This window comes from Zalophus californianus, chromosome 9 (genome assembly GCF_009762305.2).
Source record: "Zalophus californianus isolate mZalCal1 chromosome 9, mZalCal1.pri.v2, whole genome shotgun sequence".
Classification (NCBI taxonomy): domain Eukaryota; kingdom Metazoa; phylum Chordata; class Mammalia; order Carnivora; family Otariidae; genus Zalophus; species Zalophus californianus.
This window is the reverse complement of record NC_045603.1, coordinates 61,315,986-61,328,051: the sequence shown is the minus strand read 5'-3', so window position 1 is coordinate 61,328,051 and position 12,066 is coordinate 61,315,986. Positions and strand designations below refer to the sequence as shown.

Sequence of the window (12,066 nt, the reverse complement as noted above, 5' to 3'; positions counted from 1 at the left end):
CCATTTGGGCAACTCTGGCCAGTCTAATCCCAACCCCAAGAGCCCAGTCCTTCCTCAGCTCCACGAAGCTCCAGTGAGGTGACAGGCCTTTGTGGGGAAGAGGCTGAAATCATCCCAACCCCAGGGGAAGGCTGCCCTGATTGGAATGTCCAGGGCTAGGGCGTCTCAGAGGGCTGTTGGATGTGGGGCCTCAGTATCTGCTGAATGTGTTGGGGAATTTCTCTGATGGAAGTGGAGAAATGTTCTGTGAAAATAGTGGTTGTTTATTTTGGAGATCACTTTATAGTCCTCCAGAGACTTCCCCAGATCCTCTTCTTCAGCCTTCATTGAGAACTCCTGCTGGGGACTTAGGGCTTCAGGGATACAGAGTGTCCATGACCTAGGTTGAGCTAAGGGAATTCGGCCTTGGAAGCTCAGAGCTGCAGACAGCCTGGATGGAACTCAAGGGGCTCAAGCTGATTTGCCCTGAGGAGAAGGGACCTCAGATCAGAGCTCTTGTCAGAAGAGGGTTAGGGGGTGGGGGCCGGTAGCTGTGGGTAAAGCTTGTTAAGAGTGGCTTTTTCAGAAGAAGATAGCAGGAGGGGAAGAATGAAGGGGAGTAAGTCGGAGGGGGAGACGAACCATGAGAGACGATGGGCTCTGAAAAACAAACTGAGGGTTCTAGAGGGGAGGGGGGTGGGGGGATGGGTTAGCCTGGTGATGGGTATTAAGGAAGGCACGTTCTGTGTGGAGCACTGGGTGTTATGCACAAACAATGAATCATGGAACACTACATCAAGAACTAATGATGTAATGTATGGAGATTAACATAACAATAAAAAATTAAAAAAGTAAAAAAAAGAGTGGCTTTTTCTGGGAAAGAGAATTTTCCACAAATCCCACTGTCACCCTCCTGGCAATATCACAGTCCCCAGATCTGGCAAATATTTTCTGAGAACATCACGCCCACACCCTGACTCCAGGGCTAGCCCCTCCTGTTTCTGTTCTTAAAGACTTCCAGAAAAAAATATGTATATATATATATCCTTGGCTTCTCACAGCCACACTGCCTCAGGGCAACATGTCCCTGCTCCAGGAAGCTTCTTTTTTATCATTTCCCAATCTCTCCCTTTTCTGGTATCTTAAATCAGACAGGCAATGAGTAATAGCTCCTGGCTACCCACTTCTGCCAAAGCTTGACATTAAACACACACCGCATGTTATAAATTGCAAATGAAGTTTATTGTGCAGACACCAAGACCACAGCACTTTAGATGCAGAGCCAGCAAGGTGGGCTATATACACAGAAACATGTTTCCCTGGGGGCAGGGCCACGAGAAAGGTGCAGGCTTTGAAATGGGGCCCTCAACAGAACAGTCATCAGGAGAAGGACCACCAAATGGGCAATGCAAGGAGGGGCCAGGAAAGGGGGCACGGCTGGATGTACAAGGCCAAGCAACGCAGAGTCTTCCCTAGGGCTCAGAGGGCGTCACTGGCTCCCACTAACTGGTTTGGAGAGAAGGTATTTCAAACATGGTGTGTGGGCATCCTTTTCCTCCAAGATGCCACCAGAGGTGGATGACAAGCTTTGACTTGCTGTCGATTGGATGTACAGAGACAGGCTTCTACATTCTAAAGTGGAAGAGTCAAGAGGGGAACTCCATCCTTATCTAAAAGAGAAGGTCACGCTGGAACCGTAACCTTCACCTGAGCCAGAACCACCCTTTTCAGAGCTGGAACCTCCTCTAGAGCCACCTCCAGAGCCGTATCCCCCTCCAGAACCATATCCTCCTCCAGAGCCGGAACCTCCTCTGGAGCCGCCTCCAGAACCATATCCTCCTCCAGAGCCGGAACCTCCTCTGGAGCCGCCTCCAGAACCATATCCTCCTCCAGAGCCGGAACCTCCTCTGGAGCCGCCTCCAGAACCATATCCTCCTCCAGAGCCGGAACCTCCTCTGGAGCCGCCTCCAGAACCGTAGCCCCCTCCACCGCCACCTCTGGAGCTGGAGCCTCTGCCTCCCGAGCTGTAACTGCCACTTCCAGAGCTGTAGCCTCCTCCTCCAGAACTGGATCCTCTACCTCCAGAACCATAGCCTCCAAAGCCGGCCCTGGATGCCACACTCGAAGACATGGTGCTGCTGCTCACAGCTGCAGAGAGAGATAGTGTCCTCATGGAAATTCTGACTGCCTCGGCCTGCGTCCTCCCATTACACCACCATGGCCCAGGAACACCCCACTACTTACACACAGTCACGTTGCTACTGAGGTCTCCAGACATCCTGTCAGGGAGAGAGAAAATAGCTCATGGTGGGGCCCTTAGACTCTGTGTCCATATTGTTCTAGAGCTTCCACCTGCGAGCATGCACCTTGACCATCAGCCACCAGGGCCTTCCAGAGGCCCCTCTCTCCCATGCTGCCAGATCACAGAGATGGGCAGGCCCCACGTTTGTCCACAAGGCATAGCAGCCCAATGCATGCCAATTTTTTGCTCAGATGAAAATGATCAAAAGGCAAATTCACTTCTGATTTGCAACCCATTTTTGAGTTTAAATCCATGATACTGAGTCTGATATTCTGAACCCAAGCCATGCTAGAAATTTTGAAACGAGGCTGCACTGCGAGCATCCAATTCAGAAAGAACTACAACTCTGTACAGCCTCCCCATTCTACACCCTCCTGCCCCCGCCTCCTCGGCTGCATCAGAAATCTCTCCCACTTCTTCCTGCAGGCTGGGCATAGGAGGCATGGCCTCGAAGACAAGTGCAGAGCAATAGCCTAAGCAAAGCGGCTCCTTCCCTGTCATGCTGGCTTGCTGGTGGCCTGGGGTAGCTTGTCCCCTTCCGGTTGCTTCAGCCAGATGAAATCACTGGGGATGCTACTACCACGGACAAAGGGCTCAGACAAGGTCCTCAAACAGAGGAAGGAAAGGTTCCCTTGGGGCGGTTAGCAAATGATTCAGTTTGTCACCCAGGAAACCTGCACAGAACCAGGTCTGGCACCTGCTGCCGGGGAACAGCCAGCCAGTCAGGCCTCAGCCAGTCAGCACCTTCCAACGTGGTCCCCGGGCTCCGGCTCACAAGGTGGAGGGAGAAGACACCATGCACCCTGCTTACCCATAAGCCAATGTTTCAGGCTGTCTAGGACTAACCTGTTTTCACAACATTTTATTTTCTCTTTCAGAAAAAAACAAGACTAATTTATTGCTTAATTTAATCTGCCTTGATAGTCATTCGGTATTGATAAATCTACAGCTGTATACTAAATGCTTTGGGTCATGAATGGCTGCTTGAGGAACATCGTGATGTCAGCTCTCAGCTGTCAGAAGGCCCTGCTCCACCCCCAGCTTTCCCTGCCTTGGCCTCCAGCCCTGGTCCTAGGAGAGAGCGGCTTCTGCCTTCCCAGTGCCCCGCACCTGCACTCCTCGCCCTCCAGCAGCTTGCGGTAGGTGGCAATCTCCACGTCCAGGGCCAGCTTGACGTTCATGAGCTCCTGGTAGTCACGCAGCAGCCGGGTCAGATCCTCCCGGGCCTGTTGCAGGGCAGCCTCCAGGTCAGAGAGCTTGCTCTGAGCATCTTTGAGGGCGTGCTCTCCCTTCTGCTCAGCATCTGCGATGGCTTCTTGCACACTCTTACACTGGGAGAGAGGGAGAAAAGGTTTCTGTTGGTCTGGAAAGTGGAGTCTGCCTGGCACGGGGGGAGGGGGAGCGGGTGTGTTCAGGGTGTGGGAAGCCAGACTCACTGGCCCTGGAAGGGTTGGGTCCCTCCGGAGTTAATGCAAGGCACAAACAATGATGCTAAGGCCTGTTGTCATTTCTGGGGCATCGTCTATCAGTCACCTCTGCCTGGACCCTTACGCTTTCCCCGTACTGAGCTTTGTCCTCACAACACAGGGCATTATCCCAGCTTACAGCTGCAAATGAAAACATCCGACATGGACCACTTCACAGAACTTCTCTGCCCCTGGAGTCAACTCTCTGCCCCACATTGTCTCTTCCAAGCTAAGCCCCCCCCCCCCCCCCCCCGGCTGGCCAGCTCCCTGCTACACCCACTGCCCCACCACCACACCACTGCCCGTGCTTGGGGCCGGTGCGAAGCATGGAGGCCAAGCTCCGCCTCCAAACCCCCCCCCCCCAGCCAGATGACCTTGTGCTTTATTTGTTATCACTCTCTTTCATTTATAGAGACAATCTGAAAGGTAACACACTTCTTTCCCTGCCCTAATCCTCACTTTGGAATGTCTCTTAGACCACCATAAAAATTGTTACAAGCCTTAAATTATGTTATGCTCGATGTTTGGCATCAACACATGCTAGATTAGAATTACTCAGTTTCTCCTCTCTCTCTCTCTCTCTCTCTCTCTCTCTCTCTCTCACACACACACTCACACACTCCCACCCCCCACACACACACACCCATACACGACCTCCGCCCCCCAGCAAGCCCCACGCAACCCCTGGAGCTGCACAGCCCTCAGAGCTGCGCCCACCTGCTTCTTCACGTGGGCGATCTCCCCTTGCAGCCTCTGGATCATGCGGTTCAGCTCGCTGATCTCCATCTTGACCTCCTTCAGGCTGTCTCCGTGTTTCCCCGCCGTCACCTGGAGCTCTTCATACTGTACGGGAAGAGGAGGACAGTGGCAGCTTGGAGGAAGCCTGGCTTGAGCCAAGGAAAGTCTAATACAGGGTGGGTCAATCAAGCTGCCTTTGTGAGCAGTGGGGGACCGTCTCACATCCCCAAAAGGACTCGGCGCCATTCTCAGTTGAGGGCAGTTTTGGTCCTGTGGACACTCTTGCTTGGGAATGATGCCCAACTTCCATTAGACAAAGACACCCGTCAGCTCACTGGACACTTTCCAGCCGAGGTGAAACCCAGCTTTTTAGACAAAGCTGTGGTTCCCTCTGCTCTCTGCGTACTTGCCTTGCTGTGGTAGAGCGCCTCGGCCTCGGCCTTGCTCTTCTGGGCGATCTCCTCGTACTGGCTGCGGACCTCGGAGATGATGCTGTCCAGGTCCAGGCTGCGGTTGTTGTCCATGGACAGGACGATGTTGGTGTCGGTGATAGTCTGCTGCATCTGGGACAGCTCCTGCAACACGACGCGAGGCCTGGCCATGGCTTCCCTGACCATAGCCAGGGCAGTGAGGAGGCATCCCCCTCCCCAGAGTTAGGGAAATGCAGACTCTCAGACTAAGCTGAGTGGGATACGATGGGCGGGATGAAAGTGAGATAACCACCAATCCCCGCCCTCTGCCGAGGGTGCCCAGGGAATGACGGGAGAGGAGTCTATTTCTGAGCCCCCTGCTGGATAGCCTTCACCATGTAGACAAGGTTGATAAGTTTGATGCCCCCAGAAAGAAGCATGTGGATGACAAATGCTTCAGAAGATGTGTGTACACATGGGCACAGAGGGGAGGTCTGAAGCACGTTAGACACAGGGATGGGAAAAGGACAGCTCTCTGCCTAAGGGCAGCAGGACATTTGAGGAACGAAGTGAAGGGAATTCGTCCCAGGTTTCCCGAGCCTTCCTTCATCAGAGAAGATAGTTCTCTCCTCCAAGACCTACAGCCCCAGAAACCCCTAGTGGCCTGGAATGGTGGCGAGTGGGAGTCAGTCAGTCCATAAACCGCACTCATCCCACCTTTTCACCCGTTGGGAAGGACTGCTTTGATGGGAAGGGTGAGAAGCAAGGGTCTCTCCAGGAGCAGCCTCCTTACCGCCTCAAAAAGGAATTTCATGAACTCAAGCTCCTGGGTCAGCACATCTGTCTTGGCCTGCAGCTCCACCTTGGTCATGTAGATCTTGTCCACGTCCTGCAGAAAATGTGAGGAGTTTCTGGAGAAACTCACGCACGGCTCAAGGTATGGGCCCCACCCTCTCTCTGTGTCTCTCTTCCACCCAGTCCCTGTCAGTGGCTCTCCAACGTCCCAGGCATCTCAGGTGAGTCACGTCTCCATGGGGCATCATTTGGCACAGAGTCCACAATGTATCTCGACTACAGGCCAGGTGCCCTCGTTCCCTGCTCACGTTCCTCAAGACCATCAGAGCTCAGGCGGGACGAGCTTTGTCAACCATTCTCTCCCTCCTGCTTGAGACACTGTGTGTTCCTACTATGGAGCCTAATGGCCTCTGTGGCTTTTATCAGCCCTCAACTCTCCCTCCTGTCTGTCCATCCCACCTCACCCGAACTTCTCTGGATTTTACACCAAAGCTTCTGCAGGAACTGGGCTGAGAAGCCACATCTCTGCCTTCTAGCCCAAACTCGTCAGCACAACTGACAACATCTTTAGGCCTTCTAAGGGAGGTCCATCCCTTCCTCAGCTCTTTAGAAGACAACTGAAGTGCTTTCTGTGTTTGCATCTTGCAGGGCGCAACATAAGCTTGAAGGAGGTTATTGGTGAGAATGCTCCAGCAAATCTGCAGAGCAGCTCCAGAAGCTTGAACTGCAGAGACACTTTTGTTTTCAAGAGAATCAGCGGAGGACCTGCTTCACCCTTTTCCCTTAGTTACTGCTGTTTCCACTCAGAGTTGTTCTCCAGCCTGTCTGCCTGGACCCGGTGGGCTTCTGAAGCCTCCTCAGTCCCACCCAGCCATGACATTCTCTTGCTCACCTTTTTAAGGGTCACAAAATCATTCTCGGCAGCTGTGCGCTTGTTGATTTCATCCTCATACCTGTGGGGACCCGGGGACACAGCTGTTAGATGAGTTCTACTTTGTTTACTTTTTTCTTTTCCTTTTCCTACTGGACTCACTCCCAAATCCTCCACTCTCTAAGAGTATAAAACACTCCTTCCCTCTCCAAAGGGTAACTATGATGTCCCAAATAAGGATGCTTTTCTATAAATTAACTCCCAAACATGTGAAGAAAACATGATCTCTAAAGCCCTCAATGTCTTCCCCACAAATAATCGGCACACACAAATTATCACCACAAATGCAATGGGGACATGAGTGGCCTCCTGGGGGAACAACCAGATGGCTACGATCAATATTTATTTGGTATTTACTCGGCCACCTACTTCTTCCTAAAATCCTCAACAAGATCCTGAATGTTGTTCAGCTCTGAATCTTGGGATGTTCGTTCTGCAGAGAGCGTATCCACGTATTTCTTCAGTTTGGCAATGTACGCTTGAAAGATGGGCTCCAGGTTGGTGGTGCGGGTGCCCACATCCAGCCGCTGCAGCAGCTCCCACTTGGTCTGTAGCACCTGGTTCTGCTGCTCCAGGAACCGCACCTACGGGGACCAGAGGAAGAGCACAGGAGCTCTGGGTTGCCCTTCCCACCAGCGGGATTCATTTGCCAGAGGCAGCTCTGACCCTGCTTCGGGACATAAAGAAGTCTACTCGGCTTTGTGCTCCCAAGCTGGATGCCGGATCCAGCTCCAGCTCCCTGCCTCCACACTTGGAAAGTTCTATAGACTCCTAATGTTACATCTGGTACTTCCCTCACAGAGAACTCTTTTTCCTACTTCACTGCCCACTATCTTGTTTGCAGCTGGTCCCGAGACTCCAGGCCATTTCCCTCTCCCATCCTAGTTGAATTCCCAGCAAAAGTGCCATAAAGTCTTGGGCAAACCAAAAATAGGCATCCACTGGCACTGCTCCTAAAGGTGCTGAGTGTGAGAGCACTGCAGGGCAGGGCTCCTCGGTCTTACTTTTAAGAGCCTCGTAAATTTCTTAGGCAAGTTCATCTGCCTTGAAATAGGACAAAACCCTGTAATGCTCAAAAGTGACACCAATAAAGACTTTACGGGTCACAAAACTGAGAATGCTTCTCTTAAAGGCAGGAATTTCGTTCATCCCCAAGCAGGTTCAGCTTCCCAGAACTTAAGAGAGTAATGACTTCCAGGGAAGGAAAGACTGTCTCAGAAGATGTTTTACCAACAACTTCTTCCAACACCTGCTGCCACTTGGCCTGAACTACTCAGTCCATTACTTGTCTATATCAGTTTTCCCATGATTTTCAGAATTTTCCATAAATCTTACTTATTTAGGCTGAAACAATAAAGCCAAAGGCATACATAATTCCTAACTGCAGACTGTTTCAGAAGACGCAGCCCAGGAAGCTGGCCTCTTTCCCATTTGGGAAATAAGCCAGGCTAGTTTGACTACACCAAGGGCTCCTAAAAGAAACAGGAGTGTTTTCTATGTGTTGTTTCCTTTCCAGTGAGTAGTGGAAGTAGGGCATCCTGAGCATCAGATGGAGCAAACTTCTCATGACTCACCTTGTCAATGAAAGAGGCAAATTTGTTGTTGAGCGTTTTGATCTGCTCCCGCTCCTGAGACTTCACGTTCTGGATCTCTGGGTCAATTTTCACGTTGAGAGGCTGCAGGAGGCTCTCGTTGATGGAGACTTCGTGGATGCCTCCACCAGGGAATCCTCCAGGCCCACCGCCGCCAGGACCCCCAAAACCTCCAAAGCCACCGCCACCTCCAAAGCGGCCTCCTCCAAAGCCACCGCCGCCAAAGCCGCCACCTCCAAAACCGCCTCCTCCAAAGCCGCCTCCACCGAAGCCGCTGCCTCCACCGAAGCCGCTGCCTCCACCGAAGCCGCTGCCTCCACCGAAGCCGCTGCCTCCACCGAAGCCGCTGCCTCCACCGAAGCCGCTGCCTCCTCCGAAGCCACCTCCTCTGCCACCAAATCCACCACCGGAGCCAAAGCTTCCACCTCCTCCAGCCACACTAATGGAGATGCTCTTGGTGCCTCCAAGGCCAACAAGACTCCGACTGCCAAAGCCGCCCCCGCCGTAGCCCCCTCCGCCACCACCATGGCGGCTCAAGCAGGAGAAGCTAGTGGCCGATCTCCGGCTCCCACCGGAGAGCACGGCTGAGCCGCTGCTAAAGCCCCGGAATCCTCCTCCTCCTCCTCTTCGAGATCTGCAGGTGATCTGACAACTCATGATGCCCCTGCCCAGCGAGGAAAATTGAGGTTTCCAAGACGAGTTAAGGCTGGAAACTATGCTCTGCTGTCGGGAGACAGTCAGGGTCCCCTTTTATACCTGCCAAGTAGGTGTTGGTGTGCATGGGTGTGGGCACACTTATGCATGGGTTTGGTCTGCCTGGAAGCTACGCCTGGTTAGTGATTATCAAGCTAATAGCCATTAAAAGTCTGCTAATCAGCTCTATCCCCAAACTTGCTTTGACTGCAAACTTCTGTTTATCTGGGCATCTGTCATGCAATTCGATTTTTGTGAAATCATCAAAAGAGGAGATCAGAACGTGGGTTTCTCAATCTGAAAGAAAGACCTTCTGCAGACTGCTGTTCCCTGCTCTGGACCAATCCAAAGGAGGGCAGCTACCACCGGGCCTGTGCTGGCTTGCCACCAGGTGAGGCTGATGAAAGAGGCGACAGGTTTATTAACTACAGGGGCCCCTCAGTAGCAGCTTCAGAGTCCTTGCTTCTCCCTCTGTTCCAGGAAGAGTGTCAACAAGTGCTTTTGGGGAGTACGAATGCAACGTGGGCAAGTATGCATACTCTTACAGAAAGAAGTTGGCCTAGGATGCTTCAAAAGAGTTGTCATTTTTCAAAATATCTTGACTCCTTCCCATACCACACCAGGAGAACACAAGAGCCAGTCACTGAGGAGAGGAGAATTCTCTTTCTTGTAACTAGAAGTCCTTACAGCTATCAACCCTGTCATTTTTTGACATGAAAACCCAGAGGCTGAGGGACTTAGGGAAAGCCTCTCTATTCCTGGGTCTGTCTGACTCTGGGCACCCAACAAAAGGTTGCCATCAAAGGCTTTCCGTAACTCTGAGGTCCAAGTGTACATTGATGTAACCAGTCAGCAATCATGTATTATCGGGTGATTCTGCTAAGCAGCCAGGAAGTCCGACTTTTCAAGATCACCAGGGAAGGATGAGTATCAGAAAACCCATCAAGTCACCAAATGCAGAGAGAGCATCCACTCCTAAACTCAATCACAGTCCTTCCTTTGCCTGTGTGGCCAGGCACGTGAGTACTGGAATGGAATTTAAGGTCAGATGATCTCAAGTGTGAGTCCCAGTTTGTGATTTCCTGGCTCTGTGACTTTCAATTCAACATTGAGGCTCTGTACTCTTAGCTATAAAATGAGAAATTCACGCAAAGTGTTTTGAAAACCTTGATATGATACAAATGTTAGATATCACTACTATTTTGGGTGAAGCAAAGCTATCTCCTTCTCCTTCCTGGTGCTAAGGCCGTGCATTCCACGTCGGCCCATGAGTTACAGAACCAGGATTTCTCAGGGCCCAGGACAGAGAGAGCATAAAATAACATAAAAAACATAAGTTTTGAGTTTAAGTCTCAGTTTCACTGTATTTTAGCTAAATGACCCTGGGTCATTCAAAATGCTCTTTGAGCCTGAATTTCCTCATTTCCAAAAGCGAATAAGAAGAGTATGGCAATTGCAAAAACAGAACAGAACATGTACCTATGTGCCAAATGCAGTTCCTAGTTAGTAGCAGAAACTCAAGAATTGTCATTTCCCTTCTCCCAGCCCCTCCCCACCATCTCCGATCCTGTGTCTTAACTACATGGCTGGAGCAGGGATGAGGGTGAAGAACAGGGAGCTAGCTGTTCATGCTACTTGGTTTGCAATAAGAGAATGCTGAAGGAAGCAAACCCATGTGTCTCCTTGATTTTTTTTTCCCCAATCTGGCTTATATAATCATAATCGTACAAATAAATCCTGAGGCTTAAAGCTTAGGAGAGAACCTCAATCCAAAGTCAAACATGTCCTTATCTGTGGATATCTGAACAACACCCTAATTGTCCATTACTCCACCATGACTGTGTCCAGGCCACGCCAGCTTCAGGGGCATCTGAGTCCCTCTGTGAAGGAAAGGAAGGGACATTTATTGAGCATCTACTATGCCCCAGGCTTGTGCCGGGCACACAATCTGCATGTGTTCCTGCTCTATCATTCTCCTTTTACTCCAAGTCTCCCTTGCCATTCTCTCCACTGGGCACCTTCCCTTTCTAGACCCATTTGCTAGTTTTTGAAAGTCAAGTTGAAGATGGAGAGTCCTCCTTTTCCCTTGAAATGTGGAGGGTAGAATTAAGTCAACTTCGATGTCATATACCATTTTACTTCCATAGTTTTCACTTTACCTTTTACATAATCTCCATGTGCGTAAATATTAGTTAACACTTTATTTCCGTAGTTTTAAACTTTATCTTTTATGTCATTTCAGTGTGCTCAGCCAGATAACATGTCCCACATTCTCTAAGAGAGTGCAGTGGGAGTGAAGACTCAGTTCTGGCTGTGATTTGGTGGCTGACTTCCCCTGTGATCCTCAATGCCTTCACCTATAAAATGGAAACAATATCCCCCACAGGGATACTGACCTGTTGGTGTAATGGGTTTTAAGCTTTGCTGCCTCTGATAACAGAAAAGGGATCATCCTGTAGGACAAAATCCTTCTTTCAACAAGCTGCCAGCAAGCACAGACCCCTAAATGCTTTCCCTCATAAATTTTCAAAAGCCTCTAACCTGGCCAGTGGAGCAGAAAGGCAAGCCCCCAGTGTGAAGGGAACTGTTCAGCCAGTGAGAAATACACATGGATGCTGAGGGCAGACTCTCCTGGTAAGACTGAATCCCCTCTGCCCACACTCCCTTGTACCTCTCTCACAGTCCGTCTCGTCCTCCTTGTGCTGCAAGCCACGTCCCTGGACGTGAGCCAGGGTCACATTCATTTTTACCCCAAACCTCCAACCCCTTAGCGCAGAGCAGTCATTCACAGAATGAGCCTACGGATCCAAAAATCATGCTTCGGGTTTGGGATTGGGAATTGGCAGCCTTCCCTGACATGGAAATGTGATGCGAGCAGTGCTTGAGTCTTCACAGCCTGCCCTGCACCTGTTCCCCAAAGATCCCACCTGGACCTTGTCTCAGGCTTCTGACTCAGCCCCGTCAAGGAGGGGCTCCCCTCCACAGGCCAGAAAGGTGAATGTCTCCTTCCAAGGACTCAGAGCATCGCTGAACCAAGCTGCCGAGACCAAGTGCTTGGATTTCAAAAACAAAACCAACAACAAACCCTTCTCTTCCAGTCCCGGCTGCTGAGTTTGGGGTGCTCTAGGGACTAACAGCCATACAGAGCCCAGTAACATCA

The 12,066-nt window shown here is 51.0% G+C and overlaps 1 protein-coding gene across 2 annotated transcripts; it reads right to left on the bottom strand.

The window, feature by feature from the left end:
* Positions 1-1,645: 1,645 nt before the first annotated feature.
* Positions 1,646-8,870, bottom strand: KRT2 (keratin 2). 2 transcript variants are annotated; one of them, XM_035729202.1, is made up of 10 exons: positions 8,561-8,870; positions 8,196-8,473; positions 6,991-7,205; positions 6,583-6,643; positions 5,689-5,784; positions 4,896-5,060; positions 4,465-4,590; positions 3,392-3,612; positions 2,224-2,258; positions 1,646-2,127 (listed from the first exon to the last, which is right to left on the bottom strand). In XM_035729202.1, the coding sequence occupies exons 1-10, from the start codon at positions 8,868-8,870 to the stop codon at positions 1,646-1,648; spliced, it is 1,989 nt and encodes a 662-aa protein (XP_035585095.1). The 2 variants fall into 2 exon arrangements, with proteins under 2 accessions (XP_035585095.1, XP_027448168.2); XM_027592367.2 differs by having other exon boundaries at positions 8,196-8,870.
* Between the last annotated feature and the right edge of the window lie 3,196 nt (positions 8,871-12,066).